Source organism: Brachyistius frenatus, unplaced genomic scaffold (genome assembly GCF_029030835.1).
Source record: "Brachyistius frenatus isolate BFR_SWC_R1_liver_20210118 unplaced genomic scaffold, ASM2903083v1 Contig_12, whole genome shotgun sequence".
In the NCBI taxonomy this organism is placed as follows: domain Eukaryota; kingdom Metazoa; phylum Chordata; class Actinopteri; family Embiotocidae; genus Brachyistius; species Brachyistius frenatus.
The window spans coordinates 5,313,137-5,338,958 of record NW_027210611.1 but is presented as its reverse complement, the minus strand read 5'-3'; the positions used below and the strand labels follow the sequence as shown (position 1 = coordinate 5,338,958).

Genomic DNA, 25,822 nt, shown 5'->3' with positions numbered 1-25,822 from the left:
TATGTTTCTAGTTTCGATGCATATGACGGCGTCGGGCAGTTATGATAGGTACATGCATCAAATATTCATGACCTTGCGCCTGATAAATGCCGTTTATAAACAAGATTTAGTCCGATTCCTGCTCAGTGCAGTCAGAGCACAGCATACATCAACCTGTGGGCCAGATGCAACGCATGAATACAAAACAGATGAACCACTTTCATTCCATGTGTTCTGGTATGTCCAAGGTTGAAACCTCTCTTCAGATATGCTCATTATTATAGTGTTACCATACAGCCACTACATAACACCACTAAAGAAAATGTTAACCACTCTGCTGACGATTGTCTCATGCAGAAAATCAAGTTTCAGAAGGAAAATTTGCAGTCAGTCCAAAATGGTTTATTTTGTAAAGGGGGCAGTTGGAGGAGATGAAAAAAACATGGTGCGCTACTAAATGATGATATATTCAAATGTACATGACATTCAAAGGGCTTTACAGTTATCACTCAATTTTTCCACACATGAAGTTAACTCTTCATTCCAACATGTTTTCCAAACGCAAATGGATAAAAAGTTTGTATATTTTCAACATAAAAATATGTATCAACACAATAAACCCTTGGGATGCTGAAAAGAAAAACAAACAAAAAAGTAAGTTACATGCAGAATGTAAACTGATGAGTTAATTTTTTTTTTTTTGATTTGGATAAAATAAAATAAAATTTAAAAAAAACAAAAACAAGGTGAATGACTAACACATCTTATTAATTTAGAGAAAAAAATTGGATGTGAATCCTTCTGCCCTTTGTCCTCACATCATAACTCACATTAGCAGAAGCTGCATTGTTTCAGACTTTTATTCACTATAATATAGGTCAATAGGAAATATAAGAAACTGCTATTAATGATGACAACTTGAGTGGTCTTGGCTAGCCATTACAAACAGCACATATGTGTTGAGATGCCTCATGAAAATGATGGCCCAAAATAAATTACATTTGCCAAAACCTAATGCACAAACTGGTCGGGATGGAAAGGGGGGGGGGGGGTAGGAGGGTTGGACTTGATGTAGGAACAACCGACTGGAGGACTAGTCAAATACACTGTGAGTGAAGCTCCTCTGGATGTGTGGCGTCCAGAGGTACGGCTGTAGAGTGAGTATAAAGGTCCCAAAGTAGAAACTGCAGTCTTAACATGTGCCATACTTTAAAATGTAGAGGAAAACACCCTTACACTCATCAATATGATGAGCAGAAAAGTCCCAAACCAAAGCTTTGAAGTCTTTATTTTTGCTATCGGGGAGAGGAAAAAATACTCGAAAACAAAAATAAAACACAAAACAGGAGAGGGAGGGAAGAAACAACTCCAGATATTACGCTGAATGCAGAGAAGATGAACTGCACGAGTTGGGTGAGACACTCCGGCACAGGGGGTTATTTCCTGGAGCTAGACTTCTAATATCCAAAAGTACTGGTCTGGAGGACCCATGTTGGTCAACGGGTGTCCATGAGATGCCTACAGCAAATACCGCAACAGCGGCATCTTTGCAGGCTGTCCAAGAATGACGCTATGTGCTTCCTGCTGCCTGGCTCTCTCCTCCCTCTGAATTACCTGCAGGAACAGAGTGGCAGCAGGTTGACAAAGGCACTGTAGGCAAGTGGTCCCAACATATCACCGTACGAGGTGCCGATCAAAAAGTTCAGAGACTGCATCTGTCACAACCAAAAATCCTGCCCGACCTAAAGCTGGCCGAGATCTCCTAAATGGTCTTTGCACAGCGATACGGTGCTCCTGCCATGCTTGGAACGCTTCCCTTTAGCTTGAACTTCATTTTTGGGGAACGGAAAGAAGTCGCAGGGAGCCAAATCCGGCGAATTGTGGAGGAACTATTGTGTTGTTACGCACGACTAACTCACACTTTTCAATGCACTGTGAAGCGGGGGCGCTTTGTCATGTTGGAGAACCCAAAAACCACCCCATGCTCATGGACTCCTGACCTGGCGTGACTTCTTCGGTCTTGGACAGTCACGTTCTGCCCCTTGACGGTCTTCAAATATCAATGGCACTCAAAACACGTCACCCGGCTCGTTGCTAGTTTCAGGTCCATGGTGAAATCAAAAATGTGCAAGTACCACTGGTCATGAAAATGTGTGCAACTCGGGCTGACGTTGATCAAACGATGCAACTTGAAATTCTTACTTAGGACAGTTTATTTCTTCATTTGTATGCAACAGAACCAGTCTCGGAATGTTTTGATTGCACCTCGTACAAGCCAGAACTAGTAAAAAAAAGCGGCTAGAGCAGCAATACAACTTCAACCCCCAAATCGCGACGTTTGTTTGGTTTACAAGAAAGTCGGCCATGGAAGATGGAAACGTACATTGAAACCAAGTAATACAAATCACTGACTTGTAGCTGGAGTGGAGGCTGAAGCGGAGGCCGAGGCGTTATCTTCCTCGTCGCTGTCGTCCTCGTTTGACTGTGGTACCTCGGCTTCGGGGATGGTTGTTTCTGGGGCCTCGGGCTCCTGCTCCGCCCTGCTCTTCAGGGCTAAGATACGATGATGTAACGCTGCAGCCAGCTGACCTATGTCTTTAGAGCTACCCTGAAGAAGTGAACGAGAAAATGTAGACAACAGTTCAGCCACACTGACGGTACGCTGCCATCTGCAGACGTTTCATATTAAATGTCTTGCCTGGAAAGAAAGAGCTTCTGCCCTTTAAACCACTGGAAGGCTTTTAAGGTGAAACATCTGGACAGAAAGTTATGACCTTTTGTTAGCAGTAGCTTATCACTTACTGAAAGTAAAATGGAGATGAAAACGGTGCTTGTGTTAAAACTGTGATCACCAAAGGGTTGAATGTGTTTGGACTATATTGTTGTACTGCTTAAAGTGGTGGGGTGGAAATGTATTGATCCTGAACTGCACCAAAAGGAAATAGATACGTTAAAATAGGAGCATATCGGGAATCTGGGATGTCTCTTACTAAAATATTATTAAAAAAAAATACAAACAGGAAAATCACTAACCAGCCAGTTGTCTGCAGCTGGAGGTACCCACGGTGGAAGCAAGTGAATTAAAGTAAAACCTTTCAGTTTCTCCCATTTGTCCAGAAACTGAGATATTTGAAGTGTATGTGTGCTCTACTTATTAAAACATCTGGAGGGGACATTATGTAGCTACTAAGAGTAACCCAAATTTGTATGCAAGGACTTGGTTTAGACTTTCATCAGGAAAAGAATCATTAAAAAAAAAGAAATCTTGAATATAAATACTGCGCAGCCTCGGTATAATGTTTGGTAATACGTACTGATATTAGGAAGACTTTGACCCCCTGGTCCTCTGTGTCCATGGCAGTGATTCTTACACTCTTCTCGCTGGCCTTGTCCACCTGCATCTGGGGCCAAAGTTTAGTGTTGAGGATCAACCGGAGGCTGCCCTGGGTCCTCATCACTGGAAGGGTTAAACCACAAACGCACACGACAGCATTGAACAACGAGTCGAAGAAGTCACTCGTCATACTGTTTCTTTAGTTCATGGTATTCTACCCGACTCGGTGCTGTGACATTGTGTCATAAAAGATTAAAAAAAAAAAAAGTACAATAAATATTAGTAGTAACTGCGGAACTATACTCCTTAAAAACTGCCCTTTCCTGAGGATGTGATGGGTACCAAGATTTCATAATGCAAGTACGTTATTTACCATAAACCTAAAGTCAAAAATGAAGTGCAACATAAAGCATGTGCATGTATGAAATAGACATACTTCTTTTTTTGAAATGGATAAAAAGAAACATCAATCAAATTTCTTTGGTTTTTTTTTTGGATAAAATCAACTTTTTATATCTTATTCCACCATCATGCATATAAACAGTGCTGTGGTGTCTAGTGGTAAGAATCATATAGTAGAGGAATGGGCTCCCCCTTGTGTTCAGTGTCAGGTATTGTAATGATAATAATAATGGTGATGAAAACAAAGACGGCAAATGTACGTTTTAGTTTTTTTTCTTTTACCAAGATAAATGTTGTCTATTTTCATCCAATATCTATCTGGCACAGCATTCAGCTCGTAACTACAACTATTGAATTTTTCCGATCACTGAACCATAAAAATTGAAGTCATGCACGTTCCTAACTGTAAGTTGTTCATTTCCTTTTTACATTTTTTTTTTTAAAGAAGTGTCTGCAGGTGTGTTTACCTAGACGGGACTGTAGCGTGCCGTCGTCTGTCGATGCCATGTCGTTGAGCCTCAGCAAACCTCGACCTCTCTCTATCCACGACTGAGCGGTCTTCTCAAAAACATACAACTTGCACTGCATCTGAAGTAAAAGACCGCAAACAAACAAAAGCCCGTATTACTTTCTGCCACATCGATTCACGGCACGTCTTGAATCCAGCGAGGCTGCCTCGTCTTTTACCTGTAAAACATTGCTTTCTGATTCCTCTCCGGTTTTCACATCGACTTTCTCTAAGATGCACTTCTTGGCTGTGGCTTTGGTGTACGCTGCTGCAGACTCCTCCAAAGACTCCGACACGCTGTTCGCTGCCGAGATAAAACACAATGGTGAGAAATCTGCTCAGAGACTCCGCTCTCGCTCCCATGACTGATCTTGTAATGACACAAAAACAGCGTTCCCTGCTAAATTTTTGGAGTAGCCAGTGCTGGAGGGTGATCAACCAAAGATCCCGGCTGACACTCCGTCACTTCACACAAATGCTGAACAGGCTGCTGCGGATCATTTGCAGGGTCACCTGAGCTCTCCGCCCACATTAGTGAATGCAGGAGCTATAAAAACGCTCAATTTCTTTTCAATGTCGTCGGACAAAGTACTCACTGAAACATGTCCACCTGCCAGTCCCCTAACTGTATGGACAGTATTCACTCGCAAAGCTTTTTTTTCTGTGCTAAACAATAAAAAGGTATAACTGACCTCTATGTACTGTGTTAACACAAAAACTTTGATGACAAAGTAGGAGTTTGTGATTGGCTTAAATAAGAAAACAAATAAAGTCTCTCGAAAACAATCTAACTAAAAGCAGTACAGTCAAAGCCTCACGTGTCTATCGTCATCCATCATTAATCTCACAGATACATTACAGTGCTTCTTTAACCACCACACGCTATTGTTGTTGCGTTTGTCACCAGAGTCCAGCCGAGTGTCTCGCTTACAGCTGTCGGTAGCAAAGACAAAAAGCAATCATATTTTCAATAATCAGTGGGACTGTATTCTTACCCTTCTCTGGGGTGGTTTCCTGTGATGAAGGCTCTGAAGGAGGGGCAGCTGGAACCTCTTTATTCTCCTCACTTGATAATTCGCCCTTCGGGGGACTCTGGAAACACGACAAGGCTGATCATTGGAACTTGTTCAATTCGCAAATCATTGTGAGTTTTCAGCGATGGTGATTATCTATTCAGTTAACCGCAGCAACTCACCAGAACTCTTTCAGACATATTCTGCCCAAAAACAAATTTTGCTCCACTGTCGGCACTGTTTGTGGCATTTTTTGAACTGAAAAGGGAGGAAAGAAAACATGCAGTGAGTTCCAGTTAATATCGACTGAAAATGAGCTGCTAAAAATAATTAAATCAGGACACAATTTCATTACCTTGGGGTAGAGATGTATTGTAAGAAATAATTAGTGCCCTCTGTTTGAGAGTCCAGCGGCACACCATCCTTTGAGTTGTCTTCTGTATTGTTCTCCTCCAACTACAGGGAAAAAAAACAACAAAAAAACAGGAAAGCATCTAATTACAGGATCTGGAGTCACAAACTACAACAAACAGTTCCTTAACAATAACCAGCCCGACATTCTTAATGTAATGCAAGCAAAGAAACGCATCAAAGTGTCATAAAATGTGGGCTATATTAAGCCGACTCACTATTCTGAGTGAAATCTCAAAGCAAGTGTTCAAGTCTCTATGAATGTCACTTCTAACCGTTTATATCTCATTTTGTTTGTCACACCTTCTCTGTAATTCACAGACAGGTGTGAGACCGACAGAAAACAACCCACCTTTGCTCTGTCTTTGATATTCTGACCAAACACAAAAGATATTGCTACATCTGTCTCCTTCTTCTCTCTTCTGTCTCCATCTTTGTTACCACTTGCTCCATCTTCCTCATTTTCATGTTTCTGAAATAGGAAACAAAAAAACACCACCAGGGTCAACTCTGACTCATTTGTCTTTTACCATCTAACGCCAATCCTACAACATCACTGTTTACGCCGCTTTTCCTCAAATCAAAAAAAAAAGAGGAACCTTTACGAACAATTTCCCCGTGTATTACAGTCATTTTTAATATCTCGGTTTCACCTGCACGTGGCGAACCGTAACCATCGCAGGTTACGCTGGATGTGTGGACCTCAACACACACAAACAAATACATGAACGCCCCCCTGCCCAACATACGTGGTTCTCGAGTGCATCCAGCAGCCAGCCAATTCACTCAAGAAGTGGCGTACAGCGAAGGTGAACAATCAATGAACGTTTCTGAAGTTGAAATAATTGTTACAAGCCAAGCAAAACTGTTCCTATTTAGTCGTGTTCGGCTACACATTAATGCTGTTTTTCAGCCAATTCCGTGCACTTCCGTTATACCTGGACATCTCGCACGATTTACTCCATAGATTAACTGGTGAAGCTTTGTCCTGTACAACCGACTTGTTCATTAAATAATATTTGCCATTTTCAGACGGGTCTGAAAAATGGGCAAATTAAAAAAATGGAGGGTGAGCTGAGGTTTCTGAAGCAAAACAGGTCCACAGTGTTAGTAGTTGTTGAATGTTTTCTATGTTGAAGAATTTCATTCTACGACATTTATTAACGGGTTTTTTTTTTTTACTATCTCTGTCCCTAAAGCTCCACTTTTGCCACTTTGAAGCTTACAATGAAATAACATGCACGACAAGGTGAACACAGATACCCGCATCCATGACAATTCTAACATCGGCTAAAGCTTTTTCTCCACTCACACTTAAACACGGGTTTAAGAGTTGTACATACGTAGACGTGCAAGCAAAAGCGCTGCTGGAAAAAAACAAAACATTTGAGGCCTTGATTATTTAACAGGCCGAGATTCAGATTCATTACTCACCGATGATTTGGCCAGCGTGGCTGAGTGCTCTGTGTTGTTCAGGAAGAGGGACTGTGCCACAGAATCCCCATCTGATGACTTTTTCACACCATTTGTTCCACAACTGGAATCTAAGTGTACAAACACAAAAGGCACAAATAAAATGTACTGTTTCCGTTTCCTCTCCTTTTGGAAATGTAACCTGCAAAAAAAGCAAGAAGAAAACACAGAATGCACTGGAAAGGACTCCTAAGATTTTAGTGACGTTTGAAAATGTTCTACAGTTAATAACTAATGAGTTCAGGTGACGCTACGCTGTACTCACTGGACTCTATATGTGATTTAGAGGGCGGTGCCTGGAGAACTGCAGGGCGGAGGACACTGCGTTGCTGCTCCTTGGGTTTCTGACTTGGGACACCTGCAAGAGAGTTAACTTGTCTCATTCTTCTTTAAACTCTTCTTTAAAAAAAAATATCCTGCATCCAATTGTTCAAGTCTAGATGGGTCTAGGGGCTTCATGTGGGTGCAAGTTCAAATCTTTTTTTTCTCATACGTAAACTCGGTGTGAGACAATACAACGCGAGTAATGCAAACCACTTACCTGAACTTGGTGCCTGTCCATGTATGAGAGTTGGTGGCTTTAAACGGAACCCTACAGGCTTCTCCTCTGGTGAAACAAGAGGAAGTACAGATTTTTTAGAAAATATTTGAGACTTATGCAGCAACCTGAAATGGCTTTGTTCCTTCTGTCTTTGCACTTCTCTAACTACCGGGCCAGTTACCGCAGCAACCCTCAAGAGTTGTGTTGCAATCCAACTCTTGTGCAGTAACATGGCGGGCTCTAGGGCTTCCAATCTATTTCTACCGCTGTCTCTCCATCTCAGTAGCTTTATTAGCCTGCCATGACCTGGCCCTAATCAGTGCTACAGCAGAAAGCCAAAAGCACTTGAAAAAAACCCGCATCGTCTTTGTCATCAGCATTTAAGAGATCAATCCAGACTTTAATATTTAAACCTGGGTTCGGTCATTCAATACCAAGCGTATGTGAAGCCTGCATTGCACAAACATTGAGAATGGTCTTCCAGTGAAGTGAGAGGCATTTTGTATCCAGGTGTTAAAATTTTGGAATGAAAAAAAAAATAACTGTATATTAATAGATTCTGGCTTATTCAGTAAGAGCAGAGGAGTAGATGTCGTTTCAAGAGTTTTTAAACAGGTAAAGTAATTTTTGACACCAATTATATAGTTGTTGTTTTGTTTTTTTTAACAAATCTTTAAACATGCCAGGAAAAGATCTTTAAACACATTTTTTTTTTTTTTTTTTTTAAACCTGCGTTGGGCCTCATTTTCATTTTACTACCCAGCAACTCTCAGTACATAAAAAGGCAGACCAGACAGTTATGTGACAGAAACAAGCACACAAGCAACACAATGATTTAAACCACGACTGCTATGACCATCTTTCAACAGTTACTGTATCCAGTTCTGCATCAAAGTCACTTTACATCCAATCAGTGGTTTATTTCTGGTGTGTTCATCACTGATTATACTTTCAAATAAGTGCATTATGTAATATGCTTCAAGTGGTTATTAACAAAATCCTGTTTTCTTGTTAAAGTGGAAGTCCTGTCTGTGAAGCTGTTAACATCAGCCTTCACCTCATCTCAACTGAGCTTGTGATTAAAATTCAACGCATTAAATCGAAAGTGTATTGAAACACTTCAATTTTTGATGAGACATCAGATGAATAAAAATGTAATTTAAAAAAAAAACCCACATGCATTCCTCCGTATCAATGTTTAAATCCCACTGCAGTAATAATTTTAACAAGAATTAGACTTTATTCTGTATAATTTAATGATGATTTTAACATTTTTGCTCTACTTGGAAATTGTAAAAATGATTCAACGATTGTCAAGTTACATATTATTGACCGAATGCCTAAAATGCAAATAACTGATCAGTTTTGCATGCCCCCTCCAACAAAATACATTTAGTGAACCATAATGGGTCTAAAAATATTATCAAAATACTTTTCATACTGATCGATATCAATAATCATCACAATATTCATATAAACAAAGAAGTTGTTTGTTTACAAGAAAACTCAACAGGATACCTTCAAATTGTAATTTCAAAGTGTAACATTATATTCAGTGTAAAACTGACTCCTAAATAAATCAAATAATGTTTATTAATGTTAGTTTCTCAAATAACTTGATACTTTCCGCATGCAACATTTCAAAACATGTCCGCCTTACCAAGGCAACCACAACAATGCCCTTACATAAACATCACGGAGAGAAAAATCAATATGCTATGGTACATGTATTGGCTGCTGCCCATTGGTTATCTTTAAGTTTATATAACAGTAACAACAAAAAATATCTATATTAGATTAGTTAGTTTTCACTCTCTCTCCCCCCCCACACACACACACACACACATTCTCTGAGTCTATCAAGGATGTGATACAAGCAGACACAAGCGCCTGCTGCTGAGGTTTGAAGCAAAGGTACTTGGGTGTTCTTGCTAGCAACTGGGGACTATAGACTTTCAGCAAATGCCACATTTTGACATGGCGGAAAATGTTTGTTGTGGGTGCAGGTCTTATAACAGATATCAGTCACAGCTTCAGAAATCTGGCCCACTTCCAAATCACAGATGCTATGTTACTTCGCTTCACCACAATTTCCTCATGTTGCGGGGACGATCGACTCTCCTCGAGGTTTCTAATTTTTTACTTTTCCAACATACATACATGCATGTTTTGTTTTTGTTTTTTATTGCTTTGAAATCAAATAACTGACCCAAGTACAGAACAGACACATTTATTGTAAACTAGTCATCAAATCATCGATATTGAGGGAATTTGTCTTCTAATATTTATTGAGATTCTCATATTACCCAGACCTAAACAACATCATAAATCCTGTCGTACATGGGGAGCACTTTGCTGAAAAATGCATTCAATTCTGAGTTTGATCCAAGCAGGATCTCGAAGAGCAGCATAGAGCCTGCACAAGCAAGGACATGAGACCCGGATGTATTCTGTTTATGCATGTCTAAGACCTCATTTAACCTAACCTACCAACGTGTGCTGCAGATGATTTGAGAAGCAAATTATTTCATGGCTGTTTAGCGAGAAAGAAAAGCTTTTTCCACAAATGTAATACAACTAATCTGGGAACAGTCATTAGATATAGGCATAATCGCCCACCAGTACTAAACAAAGCAGCTTATAATAGAGAATAAACTACTCCTCTGAAATGGTCAGTGGCACAACACAAACTGCAGCCAACTACCAGCACATGACACAAAGACATCTAATAATAATAATAGACCTTCTGCGCCTTTACCAATGTCACACTTAACTCTGCTTTTCTCAAATACAGGCATCATAGATTTGTTTCCTGGCATTTCAAACAGTCTTAATCCAGAACAGAAACAGAAATTGGCAAGATCACAGGCCACTGGGGGTCATAATGTTCCCACAATGAAAGTGTTCTTGGAATTACTGGGACTTAAGATCCTCTTTAGCAAGTTGTTTCATTTAATACAAATAACTAGCCTGGAAGGCAAATGCAACCAGAAGGCTTCACTTCCAATAGATCTATTACGTGATATCTTTGTATCAGATGACACGCACCATTGGAGCAGAGATAAAGAGAATGATATGAAACCAAATTCTTTCAAAATGAGAAAGCCACAATACAAACATGTCCAACTCTACGTGCACTGATCCGGCACAGTGAATCTCTTCTGACTTTATAATGTTTAGTACTGTAAAGATTATTTATTTGAACACTTGCGTGTGTCTTTAGTGCCTATTCACTTACTTTTAAAATCATTCCAAAAAAAAAAATCCAATTGTGCCTGTGGAAATGGGGCTTTATACTCTGAGACTGCACATATTCCTCTACCCATGAATAATGCCAGACCTCCACAGCAGATAGTTGAGGGGTAAGCTCAGAAATAAAATTACCACGAGAGTTGACTAGACCTGGTCAGAGTGGGGGATGGTATCATTTGCAGGCAGGGAACATGCAAAACATCACTGGTTTCATTGTCAATCATGACTTTAGACAAATAAACATTCTCAAAAAATTACTTCTGACATTTAATCCTCAGTCTAGCAAAAGTTATTGTTTACCAATCTCAGTCAACTTAGTTTGTTTGTTACTTTAAACTGTTGAAAAATGACATGTTCAATCCATGAAACGAAGATTTTCACTGCAGGGGGCCTTTAAGCGGTGAAATAAAACTAATGGTGATCTAGATGCCTCACCTGGCTCAGAGTCAGAGTTCCCAGTCGGAGACTGGCAGAAACTTGAGGGCATGAATACATTGTTCTTGGGAACTGCAAAGTAGCAGACAGGCATTGCACTCAGCATACAAATCAATCTGTACACCACAAGCAAGAACCAAGAAAGAAGAAATGCTCTGCTTAGTCACCACGTGCCCTTACCAGAATGTGGGGGTGGGAATGATGAGGTCCTTTCCCGTTTCACAGGGGGGCAATAGCTTCCCTCGTCTTTATCTGAATCTGAAAGTGGTAACGAAACGTTAATAAAACTCCAGTTCAAGACAAAGACAATATGGATAAAGAAGGTGGACAGTTTGGACATTTTATTTACCGTCTCCATCCTCTGCACTCGAGCCATCTGCAGATCGCTGCAAGAGAGCGGAACAAGTCTTACTACAGAGCGACAATGGACATCAAAATCATTCAAAATTTAGGACACATTAAAAATAACAAAACTAGTTTGCTTAACCTCAGTGGTATCCAGACTTTACCTGCTATAATGAATAAAAGTGACAATTTGTATCAAATCAAGCAAGATGTGGTTTGACTGTGATAACTTTTCTGGAATGAATACTTTTAAGAAATCCGGTTCCGACTGAACAGAGGTGTAAATAAAGTCTGAAGGATCTGAGAATATGGCTCTAGCATTGATAAACAAATAAAACAACATGCAGGAACTTACCTTCTGTGCTTTATCTTTTTGGAAAACAAACACAGGAGGCGCTATGGCAGGCTTGTCTGTTAAGAGAAGATGTAGGCTGGTCATCCACGCACTAACTTCAGGTGTACAGAAAATCTGTTTGATTCTTCTTCATCATCATCATCATCATCATTACAATTGAAATCAAAATAGTTGAGGCTATGGCCTTGTCATTGTATGGACCGAAAGTTCCCTTTAAAAGCAGTAGCAGCGTGACTCATGATGAGGCTTAGACAGCTTTGTAAATTAAACTTATCAGCACCCTGATCGAGCACTTAAACACCAAACTTACAATGATGCCAAAAGTCATCCAAAATATGGGGTATAATCAAAGATATCTTCTAGATATCCTTTTCCATACAGAGTGTAGGGAAGGTAAAACATTTTTATTCTCAAACTAACAGTCTGTTTTTGAAACTTTCTTCAGGTGAATCTTCCAGTGAGTCAAACAGCAGTTTACAGTCGATTTAAATGTCATATTAATTAAAAGACGGGCGTGTTAAAACAAGCCCACAAAGGTGACATAAGAAAATACATTTCTATGACGATGTCTAATTACACTCAACCAGTCGAGAGAAGTTAAATTCCAAACAGACCATATCAAACCTAATTATGCAATCCTATTAAGAGTCCCTGGAAGAAAAAAAAAATGTGGATCCCATTATGTTGACCCTAAACTGAACAATCAAAATATACTAAAACAATACGGCCTAATGCAGGAAACATTCATGCAAATGCACATGCATCAGACATCAAACTCTCAAATCTACATGAACAAACAGCAACCACAGCCACGTCTGTAACGAAAAAGGGGATTTTTTTTTTTTTTTTTTTATACAAAGCTCACCTCCAAGATGTTGTTGCTTCTCTCAGCTATTACCATAACCAACAAGAATAGCAATCGACATGCAAAGTGATCGTTTGGACGTCACCTCAGGCCACTTTAGCACCTCCACCTCCACACTGTAACCTCTTGGTTAAGATGTGTAATCCTATAACGTTAGCCAGACAAAGGTTTTCCTCCTGTCTGGGCTGGGCCTTATTACACCGAGCAGGTGTAGCATCGCTGTCGTTGCATCCAATGCATCCGATAACAGCCCAAATAGCCGGCAGCACGCAAAGCCGGGACTGTTTACAGGACCGATATGCACCGTCCTGACACCAAAGCCCTCGTGGCTAAATACCGGTCGTTTGTGCATGAAGCCCCGTTTATTGCCAAAGAAACCACCGTGACCTATATTTAACATTTTCTTTTTTTGGTATCTACACCGCGGCTTGCGATCAGCTGAGCTTTGCCAGATCAATGTTAAGAATCCCGACATGAAACTGATGTTCACTTCAGAAATGTGAGAAACCCACCACCACCCTCCTCCTCCTCCTCCTCCTCCTCCCTCCTCCTACCAAGATGTTCCCGGCTTATGTTAACCAGCTAGCACGTCAACTATCTGACCCTTTCCAGCAAATAGTCGGCGCCGCCGGTTGTTCCGCTAAAGCCGAACGTAGTTGAGGGTTTTTTTCTTTTCTTTAGCTCCCCTTGCTAACGCGCTCCATCCCGCATGAGTCATCTCGACAGACCCCGAGATTTCGTATGGTAGTCTTGTTGTAAGTAAATCGACGATGTAGGATATATATATAAAAAAAAATAATAATAATAATAAAAAAAAAAAAAAAGAGGAAAACAGTGAAATAAACCAAAGCATCGTCTCTTAGCTGACGGGTTTTTTTTTTTTTTTTCCCAACTCTACGCGCCTAAATGAACGACGAGCGACCCCGCAGCCGAACCAAACAACACGGACCCACGTCGCCCCCCCCCCGCCGCCGCCCCGCTCTCCCCTTTTCAGTTTGAGCGGACTATCCAGCTTACGTTTCCTCGCCTTCGAGCGGCGAGAGAACCCACCCCGCCGGGTCCCCCGACTATAAATAAGCCGGGTGCTGGCGTGAGGAGGCGAAGCCCGGAGACGGCGGCGGGGGGCAAGGCGAAGCGTTTTTACGAGGGCGTTGCGAAGCGCTCCGGGTATTAGCCGCGGCCCGGCCGTTAGCATTGCTAGCCTGCTTGCTAACGTTGTAGTTCTTTGTAAAAAAAAAACGCCGCGGAGCTCGCGATTCGCCCGAAGCTCGCGGCCGGACACCCCGCCGACTCGCTTTCGCTTCGCGTGTTCAAATGTGCGGACGGCGTCGCGGGTGCGGCTCACGCCGCCGCGGTCGCTGTATTGTTTTTCTTATGCTGCCACTTACTCACCTTCGTTTGCCAAGTCCGCCATTTTACTTCGACGCTCAACACACCCACAACCCACCGCGCAGATAACACGAGTCGAGGCAGAAATGTTGTCGGTGCCACAGAGCACGTTGCCGCCGTTTACTGATGCGGCCAAAGGGGGGGGGGGGAGGGGGGGGAGGGGAGGTCCCCCCCCCCCTCCTGCCATCCCCGGTGCCCTTCAATAGGCCACCAAAAAAATAAATAAATAAATAAATAAAGTGTCGGTCCATTGCTGTCATTGTGTTTGTGTTGTTTTAATTAAATACATTTATCCAGCCCTGAAGGACAGCTTAAAGTTTTGATTGGATAGCCTCACCTACTACTACTACTACTACTACTACTACTACTAACAGTAGCTGCGGGCCTCTTATGTGACAACACAGGTTTTAAGGGTATTATCTGCAGTGATAAATTACACACACACAAAATAAACCACTCTAAATGAGAACGTCGGTGAGGCAGGTGTCTTCTTGACCTTGGGGGAGGAAAAAAGTATTTTGTCCAAAATATATTCTCTGGGGATTGAAACCACACTTCGACCCTCTTTGGCCTATATTTGTTGCACGCTGTAATCGCAACAATTATTGGCCAAATGGACGATATTTTCATCTTACACGTGCATTTAATGAATGATATCTTTCTTGACCCACTGGTATAATTGTTTATTTACCTCTCGGGTTTCAGCTGCAGTTCTGCATCCTTCTTCAGAAGTGTTCCTACAGGTGCTGGCATTTAATATAACAACCAATAATGTGGTAAACAATCAAGGCATCTGTTTACATATTATACATTGACATTTTTGTGTATCCTTATGTGCAAAGAGATGGGCCTTTCTTATATATATATATATATATATATATATATATATACAATGTTCACTGATTCATTGCCAGATAAGTTTTATACAGTATGTAATGACTTTGTCAAGGTGTCATTATGCATAAAAAGAAAAATACAACTAACACATCAGACAAGTGGTATGTGAATAACATTTCCTGGTAAGGAATAAGTACATAATATGTACGAGTGCAAATATGTAAGATAGTCTATGTGTCGTGTGTGTGTGTGTGTGTGTGTGTGTGTGTGTGTGTGTGTGTGTGTGTGTGTGTGTGTGTGTGTGTGTGTGTGTGTGTGACATCATACTTTAATAGGTACATTTAATGAATATTTATCTACCCTATGTAAATTATTTAATGGAAGTAAAGTCAAAACAAAACCTCGTGCTTTTTTGCAAATGTTTTGCTCAAGAAAAGAAAGTCTTAAGAAGTCTAACATGTTGAATGCATTTGCTGGCTCATAAAACATTTGCAAAGCATTTTTGAATGTTTTAAAACTAGGGTTGTTTACACCCACTTGTAGTCTCCTCCTCTGCTTTTATTGGTGCACTGGTAGCTTTTTTTTTTATGGAGGTCACATGCTGTGAGGCAAACACAAAACTATCATGGACTTTTCCTGCAGTGCTGTTTGGTTCCCAGAACTGTGAACAAAGCCCCTCTTCTCCGATCCAATCCAGGAGTGCCCCATATTTTGGGATTTGGGGACCCAAGATGGTATTATTCTGAATTATGACCGTTTTCAGTCTGTCTTTTTGAACATTAAAACTGTTTAATTCACAGCTTTGTATCGTGCACAGAATCTGAGTCAATTGTGTCCTTTTCCAATGGTAAAGTCAATGCAGTTCACAGAGCAGCCACCAGAGGGCAAACTGTCATAATAACTGAATGATGCTGAAGACGCAGACAGATATCATCTATTCTGTCCCGGCTCATTCAGACGGTCAGGAATCATCCAAAACAAAGATGCAGTGTTTGTTTTTTTATAGTTGGATTATTTCATAAAATCTAAAATATTTTAAATGTGCTGTTACAGGGTGCCTTGGCGGTGCAGTGGTTTGTCACCTCACAGCAAGAGGGTTCTGGGTTGCAGTCTGTTAGTCGGCTGGCGACTTTCTCTGTTAAAAGTTTGTAAGATCTCCCTGGCCCTGTTTGTGTTTTCTCGGGGGGCTCCAGCTTTATGCTAGGTTGATTGATTATTCTAAATTTGCCATAAGTGTGAATGGTTGTCTGTCTGTCTGTGTTGTCCCTGTGATGGACTGCTGACATGTCCAAGGTGGACACTACCTTCACCCAAAGTCAGCTGAGACAGACTCCAACCCCCTTGTGACCCTGTTTGAAATAAAGCAAGTACAGATATTGCATGGTTGGATGTGCTGTTATATATAAATACATATTCCACAACATTTAATCCAGTATATTATTTAAACTTGTTTTGAAACTTTATCCAGGTCTTTTCAAAATAGTTTTCATTAAATAGAGGGCAATGGTTTCATAATTAAATCAGTGATCAGATGCCTTGTAAATTAACACATTCATATTTGCTTCGTATCTAAAATCTTAAAACTGCTGTATTTCACATACCTCTTGTAAAACTCCCCAGAACACCGTTAATCATAGAGAACAACATTGTTCCCTCAGCTAATGAGACAATTATCCTGTTATCATTGAAATGTCATTGTCATCTGGATTTAGTGAGATAATTGTTTCATTATCTTCAGATAATGGGATTAAACAATAATTACAACTGTAGCTGCTCTCTGCTCAGAAATGAAACATGCTTTTATCATACGCTCTCTCCCCACTGCCTCGTCGCTTGCTCTCGCTCTCACATTTTTTGCATAAAATCTCTCTTCTTTGTAGAAAAAGGGTCAAATAAACAGCTCCTATTCAAACATGTAATTAGTAAGTGACCAAGTGCCAGATAAAACCAGATAAAGAAACAAGAGTTAGCCAGAAAACACTGGACAAATGCAGCATAGACATATACATATACCAGTTGTTTGCCTTCTTAGTTCAAAGTATGGTTGAAGAATGCTGAATAAAGCACATTTCATAAGAGTTCGTACAGAACAATGTTGACCAAATGTTTTCAGAAAGAATCATGCTTCAGATTTCCCTTCAGGCTCAACTCAAACAAGCCCCTGCATGTGTTTATGCTGTTTGCCACAGAGGGCTCTCATTTGTCAGACGAGCTTGGCTTGTGCTTTGGGCCATAACAGTTTCACTTCTTTTCTTATCCATCAGTGTAACCGTGTCCATTGTACATCACAGTCAACATATATTTATTGTGAGCAGGTCAGGGAACTCAAGTCTCACTAAACTCTTATTATACTACAGCTAAATGTTTGCACATTGTTGTCGGGCCTTGTCGATGGCAGGCTCCTTTACATTGTTAAACTGGTAAAAATAGCTACTTAACTTCAAAAGCCATTAGAGATTTCAATAGTTGTCCTCCTGCCCTCCTGATGTGTGTTACGTCGCTGTTATAATATGTACTTCTCTGAAGAATTCCTAGACTTCAGACACACTGTTATACATAACAGGCTTCTTGATTTTCCGATTGTTGTAACTACCACCTAAAAATAAAACCCAGGGGATTTCACTTGAATAAAAAAGAAACGGGTAATTATGATTATGTAACTTTCTCCCACAAATTTCAAAACCTTCTTAATATAACATATTTGATATTGTCTTCTGAGAGGTGTCATTTGAGAAGCACGGCTTTTGGAATGTATGAAATACAGCTGACTAAAATAAAAATGCTCGCTTGAAAACTGCATGCACCAAGGTCCAGTAAAACAGATCTAAAAACAGTCAATTTAAAAACATTTGGTGCAGAAGTTTAAAAATGTATATACCGCTAGGAATTTCATGTGAAAAAAAAAACATGTTAAACCATGGCAGTTTAGCAGAGGCCTTGTATTTAGTTTACTTAGACACTTGTATAGCACTTTACAGTTAAATGCAAATTAACAGTGATGCTCGACAGACAATAATTTTGTGTGAAATGAAGATATTAAGCAGTTATATTTGTTAACTTTAAGTGCATTTGATGTTTGAAGTTAGGGAAAAATCTAAGTTCAGAAAAGCTAATCAACTGCAGCACAATGGTGCAGTGATTAGCACACCTTCCTGTGTGGAGTCTGCTTGTTCTCCTTGAGCCTTTGTGAGTTTTCTCAAGACCTCCACAGTCCACTGACATGTGACAGGTGACTTTAGTTGCTTGTAGGCATGAATGTGAATGTGAATGTTCATCTTCCTCTAAGCTTCAGGCCTGCGATTGACTGACAGTCTGTTCAGGCTGTAGCCTGCCTCACGATCAGTGTCAACTCGGAGATGCTTCGGACTCTCAACAAAAAGTGGATAAACATGAAAAGAATATGGATGAATATAATTAATTGCAGCTCTATGACCATGGAGGAACTCTTGTCTGCCATGCAAAGGCCTGATGTACTGTAATATACACCTATGAAGCAGTCTTTACTTTCCACTTTACATAATATGCATCCATCATTCTGCCCTGGCTCTGAACATAAAAAGATTTGTTTAGTATCAACTTCATTTTTAGGAAGCATGCTGATATCAGGTATTTTGTCCCACAAACATATTTGTAAACAATCATACATTTGTTCCAAATGTCTCAAATCAAACTGCCTTTAACAACATCATGACTCCAGACACTTATTAACTCTTAAGATTGATCACTCAGGTGCTAAACTCGGAACTTTAACATCCCGTGACAAAAGAAAATATATCTCATTGCAGAACTAATGATACCATTTCATGGTACACATATCAAATAGATGTATCTACTGATACATTTGACTTTAACATAGATTTGTTTTGCTTTGCACATTTCACAAAAAAAATATGAAAAAAAGAGAAAATCTTATACTCTTAACCTTTGTGTTTCTGTCATCATCACACGCCAAAATCATCTTCTTCTGATGCTTTAAAAGAAAAAAGAAAAATAAATATGACAATCGTTAGAGACAAAATTCTTTTTGATTATTTTACAGGAAATTTGCTTTCATTTTCACTTTTTCAGGTATACTTTGCACTTTATGAATGGATGGTTTCAACAGAAGTACATGTCAAATCAGTATCATTATTCAGCCAGCAGCATGTGAAGCAGTTCTGTCCTCATCTCGACTCCAGCTTTTTTGTACTGTGTGCCAAAATAAATATTCTCATGCTGATCTCAGAGATGTGTTCTTTCAAATATATTCTAAATGACAGCACCAATGATGGGATAAAACAACATATCATATTGTCGAGAAGAAATGCTGACAACACAGCGTATCATTGTACAGACTGCGTCCAAGTACCCATGGCAGTGGACCATCATCCTCTGAAAAATATTCAATGTCATTAATCCAGCAGAATTTTTCAAACATGCAATCACAACCAGGAATTGCAATCATCGCAGCCAACAAGCTTCTTTTTTTTTTGCTCGTAAAGTTACAGCGAGCTTTGCCAACAAACGTTCTCTTCATTTGTACTGAGATCAAACCCACACAACTAGCAGGAAACATTCACAGCAAGACCAGATTTGCACACAAAAATTACTGAGGAAACTTGCAATAAATCACAGCTAATCAAATGTATATTAAATGCTTTTGAGCCTGGGTGGCATCTGGGAAGAAGTAGGTAATACTCAAATTCTCTCTGTGTGACATTATGCACATTTGTAAACACCTAAAGTGAGCATCAGCATCCTGCAGGCAAAGGAAATGAAAAGAGCAGGCGAGTGAAACACCTCACTGGAGTTTAGCAGGGTTGATGTACGCACTGGTAAGAGCATAAACAGTGAGCAGTGCTATCAGATGTCCACTCGGGCATTCAAGGCTCATTAATATCTGTCACAAAACATTCAACAAAAATCCCTCTGAATAAAACACGGCTGTCTTTTTTAAGAGACTAACAGGAAAAGCTTTGGGTGGATACGCGATATGCCAACGAGTGTTTTTAATGCAAAGTTCCTCCACCGTCACAACTCAACATGACCGACAGGAGGAGATGTCTTGTCTGATTCTGTACAACTGATGTTTCACACAGCAGAGTCAAGCTTCTCTGAGAATACTGATAGAGAAAGTAAACAAGCTTTTACTTTTGAACAGGTGTATTTACACACAACAATACTGTTGACTGTGTTTTTTAGTTGTTTGTATATGATATATATAGATATATACTGTACTGTATACACTGTATATACTGTGCATTTTATATTTTATATTTATATTTTATAATTTTACTGCTATTTTATTGATTTCTATTGTTCTATTATGATCTTGTTGCTTCTGTATGCTGCTGTAGCGAAACAATTTCCCCTCGGGGATTAATAAAGTAACTACCTAACCTAACCTAACCTAACAAACCTTTTGGGTGTGAGTAGACTACAGAAACATACAGCTACTCAAAGAGCCTGGAATGGCACAAAATAGTGACATTAAACTATTACACATGCTGCAGCAGAATAATTTAATTCAATGAATCAAATCCTAAAAGGAATCAGTCATCATTTCACTTTACATAACTATGCCATTAACATTATACATTTCTGACTTAAATAAACAATGACATATTTAATGTGATATTTGCTCTTTTTCATCAGCTCCAAGGGTCAAAATGTATTTCTTATATTTTTTAATTGTCAGGCAATGTGAATTGATCCTTAGATATAGCCTTTATGACCGGATAAACCTTTGCGTATCACCTGTCGGGAACTTCCACACAATTAAAAGTAAATGAGCAACAGAAATACTTTGCCCCTGATATGCAGCGTTTATGCTTTAAACTTAAAAGGCCAACCAATGGAACGTAATTCATCTTGGCATAACAATAATGTACAGTAGCCTGTAGAATAAAATATTGTTGATTTAAGTTTGTGAAAGAAACAAACTCAAAGAATGTCTACTCACTGTGTTCCAGTAAAACAGAGGTGGGATGCCATGTGCTTGGTGGTCATGCTGCAGATTACCGAGTGAAGCGCAAAATGATTTCACAGCAGGTTTACAGACAGAAAGTGCAATGAAGTCAGATCTCTCTGCAGAAGACAAAAAAGACAAATGAGTATGTTGTTTGTATGTATAGGCTGCATTATTGCATAAAAGTTTCTCAAAGTGCAGCTTTACATCAGTTTTCTAACAGTTTTTCAAACTTAAGAGGGAGCAATAGCTAAACTTTTAGTATTTAAATAGAATTTGAACTTTGCAATTTTAAAATTCTATGATATAAAATAAATTATCATTTGACTGATTTTTTTTGGTAGATAGATAGTTACTTTATAAATCCCGCAAGGTGAATTTTTTTTTTTTTTTTTTTTGCTACAGCAGCATTTATAAATACAGGCAAAGCAATAAAAATAACAGTAAAAAATATTAAATATAACAATGCACAATATATACAATAAATAGAATAATATTAAATTAACTAGCTAAACAGTAGTGCTAAGATTTAACCAAACAAACAAACAACAGTGTAACGGTGTTATAGTTGTGAGATTGATTTGGCCAGAGGTGATTTATTGTGTAGTCTTATTGCAGTGGGCAGGAATAATGTCCTGTATCTGTCCTTAATTTGATTTGATTTTTTTTTTTGATTTTATACACTTTATTAATCCCCGAGGGGAAATTTCTTCACTACAGCAGGGGGGCTCTCAGGGGGGAGCTGCTGCAGCAGGCTGCCACTAGCGCGGCGCCAGGTAACCTGACCTGAGGTGCATGTTTTTGGATGATGGGAGGAAGCCGGAGAACCCGGAGAGAACTCACGCAAGCACAGGGAGAACATGCAAACTCCGCACAGAAAGGCCCAGGACCGGATTCGAACCCGGAACCTTTTTTACTGTGAGGTGACAGTGCTAACCACTGCACCACCGTGCCGCCCAATGCAACCATTAAGGAAATATCATTCTCACTTTTCAAGCAAACCTCATAATATCAAATGGTTGCTGAAAAGTATTTGAAAATGTAAATGGGATGCATGTACACAACACTTTATCCAAAATGCTTTACAATTTGTGTCTCATTCATTCACACTCTCCCACCCCAGTGGCAGTGACCGAACCAGCCATCAGCCCAGAGGAAAGGAGGACTGAAATGTGCAGTGATTTCAGATTGTGACAATAGAGACACATAGAAATGTGTTTTTAGAAATCCAAACTAATAATATCAAGTGAGTATCATATCAAATGTAATACATTTATAAAAGTAATACCTGTGGTACAAACAGTTCATTAATAATTGCCCTAATAACTATTACAGAGGCTTATGTGTGCGTGTTGATTCTGTAATTTATACATGTATGTACATTGCATGTAATATAGATGTATAGTATGTATTATTAGATGTATTATAAGGGGAAGGAGGGTCTACTAGGAGATATTGATTATGCATTTAGATAACATCAATACTCATATACCAATAAATAGTCAATGTGTTGTATTGTTATAATTGCTATATTGACATATGTAGCATAATATTTACTTTAATATCTACCCCATTTAGTAGAAACAATAAAAACATTTAAATTGAATCCTTTAAAATGACAGACTGGTACAATGTGAGCTTGCATTCAAAATGAAACACATCTTTGACACTCACAGAATGAAATACTCTGAACTCATTATGTCCATGAAACAGTTAAGCCGACTTTAGCGTTAAATGACATCTGTTCGTGGATGATAGAAGTAGAATCCAGCATATCATTCATCTGAGTTTAATTGTCTTAGTCTGCTATCCCTTCCATTTAGTTAAATCCTATTCTTAAGTGCAAAGATTTTCTCAGCCAATCTTTTTGGGTAAGATTTGAAAACAAGTTACGCAAGAGTGAGCGTACTTAATACCTTCATCCAACAGCCATTGTAGAAGACAGACTATTTCTCAATATGTATCTGTCAGTGTGAAGGGGCAGTTATTATCTAATACCAGATTCCAATTTCAACAACCTCAGGCTACAAGGGCAGTAAATTCTATGGTGAAATACTGTATGTATATTTCCGATTGCTTAATTGAAATGTAGACGAATAAAGACATGTGCGATCGCCTTCGCCTACACACATGCATGCTGTTTGTATGCAACTGCCAATGCAAGTTTTTGACAACATCCAACACTCTCTCTACCTGCACATAAAGAAGGGGGGCAGATGCTGAGACTAATTTTGAACTCAGTAAAACACAATTCTTCCTAGGTTGATCAAAAACTTCATGTGGCAAGCTTAAAAACACATTAACGTTGACTGAAAATGAAATGGAAACATGAGCTGAGGTGCAAAGGTGAACTGCGTTTATGGAAATATGATCTTGGCAAAATGCCAATGAGTGCTTTATAAGAGTGCCTCGCCTTCGCAGACTGACAGACACAAGAAAAGGGAGCTACAAATCATCTGCAGTCTTGGAGGTGAGTAACCTGTGATTTTAACAGAAACTGTCTACTTTGTTTTTACAAAATAAATGTGTCTACACTAATTTGTACTGATCATTAGTATTCTATCGGATTAGTTTCAATCAGTTTTATACAAATTCTTGCACTTTTTTTTTCACCAGACTTTACTTAATCAATGAAAGCACACAATAATAGACATCGCTGTGATTTAATTGCGCCAGATTTAGCCAGGTTTATGTTAATAATTTGAATTTATGCCCTAAAGCAAGCACATTTTGGTGTAAAAGTAAGTCTTCAGAGTGGATGATTATCTACCCTGAGGCAATACAATTGTATTTTGCACTGACAAAAGCATAAAAACAACAAAAGTAAAATTCATTTATGGACCTTACATGTACATTTCTTAATGTTTTAAAGTCATGACTGCCTTAATCAACAAGGGCCAAAATGTCCTGTATTGTAAAAGATTAGGTTTGTTTAGTAGCCAGAGCTGTTGAGTTAAAAAAGATTAAAGTTGTGAGTTACATGTCGGCGCTCAAAGACAGCTGTATACGCTGTGTAATATATTTGTTCAAAGTTCAGGTTTTCATATGTGAATGGTGAAGGCATGGGAGGAGCTGAAGTTATGGCAGACTGATAAGGCTAATTGCAGGTACAAAATTACAGTGATTCTTACTGGTGTTTTTCAGAGCTGAAAGACTTCGCCATGCGGTTCAACACACTGTTCTTCCTGCTGACCCTTTCTTGTCTCTGTCTGGCATTGGCACAAGGTAAGAAAAGAACAGCTGGTGTTTGGAAATAGTGTCACAGACACAGCGCACAATAAAGAGCTGTGATCACAAGATAAAATGAGATTCAATGACATTGGTTTATTACCTAACAACCTGCGTGGGATGATGTGGTCTTATCATGCACTTATTGTACGATTGTAGCAGTTGTCATGATTGATTTACTTTGTGTGTGTTACACATGATTCACAAATTATATTGTGTTGTTTAGAATATAGTGGCACTGAATTGTACTGGATTTGTGATCTTCCAGTTTCTATGATGACTGCTGTTTGAAATATGTGCGAGAACTGAACCACAAAACTCAGAGACATGCAGTGATGTACAGACTCCAGAAGGGCAGATGGAGGCTGCAACATCCCTGCTGTCATGTAAGTACACAAATACAGACAATAACAACATCCACTTTAAGAATGAACTGAATAATACACTTTAAATCTTTCTTATTTGGACAGAAGTTTTCTATTGTTGTTTCCAATGTTAATGCTTCGTTTGTCCTTTAGACTTACCATGAAGAGGGGGCGGAGGTTTTGCGCAGACCCCAGGGAGCAATGGGTCAAAGAACTGATGATGAAGATTGACAGAAAGGCACCCAAAATTGACCACAGGAAGGACACCAAGAAGGTAATTATTGAAGACAGTTTTTGACATAAGGATTTGAATTTTCAAAAGTGTGAACTGAAGTTTAAATGGATTTCTTTGTTCTTCGTAGACTCATCCACAACACTGGAGAAGAGAGTGAGGGTGACTGTCTGCTACATTGGCACCCGTTCATCTTTCTGCTATCTTATTATTAAGCAACCCGCAGTTCTATGGTGGTTTTATGGCATATTCTTGGAAGGGAAGCAAGAAGGCTGCCCTAAAAAGTCTTAGCATTACTTTTTGGTTTCACTCTGCACGAAGTTAAAGTTCAACAGCTGCAGCAAGATTTAGTTCTTTAGAGTTGGACTTGTGAATTCAAATAAATGCCTTTAAATACATGGCTGCTTAATGAAAACCAGTAACTTTTTTCTCGCCTTTTCTGTCATCAGGTGTGCAATAAGCTGATTAATTTTGTAAATGGTGATGGAATGCAAATGCTGTATGCAATATTTAGAATGTTCTCGGTTATTTGACAGTCATATGGAAATTAATTTTTGAAATGAGTGTTATAAAAGAGCCACAGCTGTCTTAATTTCTTCTAAACTTCTTGTATGTCTTTCTTTTCATATATTTTGTGTACAGAGGTTTTATTATAGAATATGTGTTTCAATAAAAGCATTATTATAATAAACTTTGTCATCACGTCCTTTCAGTGTTGTTTAAAAGTTTATAGTTATATTTACATAAATGTTTTGATTTATTTTTTTTAATGGCAGACTCATAGTTTTTGACTGTGTGAAAAAGGGAACACATTCTTTACCTTTCTTGTACAAATTCATGACTTTCGAGATAATAAAGAATATCATTCATTTGACGTGCACAGATTGTTTTGATAGAAAGCTATAACACTA

General features: G+C 39.1%; 2 protein-coding genes across 8 annotated transcripts; one reads left to right on the top strand and one right to left on the bottom strand.

The window, feature by feature from the left end:
• Positions 1–365: 365 nt before the first annotated feature.
• On the bottom strand, positions 366–14,399 carry ranbp3b (RAN binding protein 3b). 7 transcript variants are annotated; one of them, XM_069692448.1, is made up of 17 exons: positions 14,306–14,398; positions 12,049–12,104; positions 11,698–11,734; positions 11,529–11,606; positions 11,349–11,420; positions 7,662–7,727; positions 7,386–7,478; positions 7,082–7,191; positions 6,000–6,119; positions 5,592–5,692; positions 5,419–5,494; positions 5,219–5,315; positions 4,403–4,527; positions 4,183–4,303; positions 3,294–3,436; positions 2,392–2,587; positions 366–1,593 (listed from the first exon to the last, which is right to left on the bottom strand). In XM_069692448.1, the coding sequence occupies exons 1-17, from the start codon at positions 14,325–14,327 to the stop codon at positions 1,550–1,552; spliced, it is 1,557 nt and encodes a 518-aa protein (XP_069548549.1). In that variant the 5' UTR covers positions 14,328–14,398; the 3' UTR covers positions 366–1,549. The 7 variants fall into 7 exon arrangements, with proteins under 7 accessions (XP_069548549.1, XP_069548550.1, XP_069548552.1 ...); XM_069692449.1 differs by having other exon boundaries at positions 12,049–12,062; positions 14,306–14,353; XM_069692451.1 differs by lacking the exon at positions 11,349–11,420 and having other exon boundaries at positions 14,306–14,399.
• Positions 14,400–23,542: 9,143 nt separating this feature from the next.
• On the top strand, positions 23,543–25,584 carry ccl25a (chemokine (C-C motif) ligand 25a). Its single transcript, XM_069692469.1, is given in 6 exon segments — positions 23,543–23,556; positions 24,231–24,315; positions 24,586–24,667; positions 24,669–24,700; positions 24,833–24,953; positions 25,042–25,584. Coding segments are annotated over 5 exon segments (333 nt in total). The 5' UTR covers positions 23,543–23,556; positions 24,231–24,247; the 3' UTR covers positions 25,072–25,584.
• Positions 25,585–25,822: the final 238 nt, after the last annotated feature.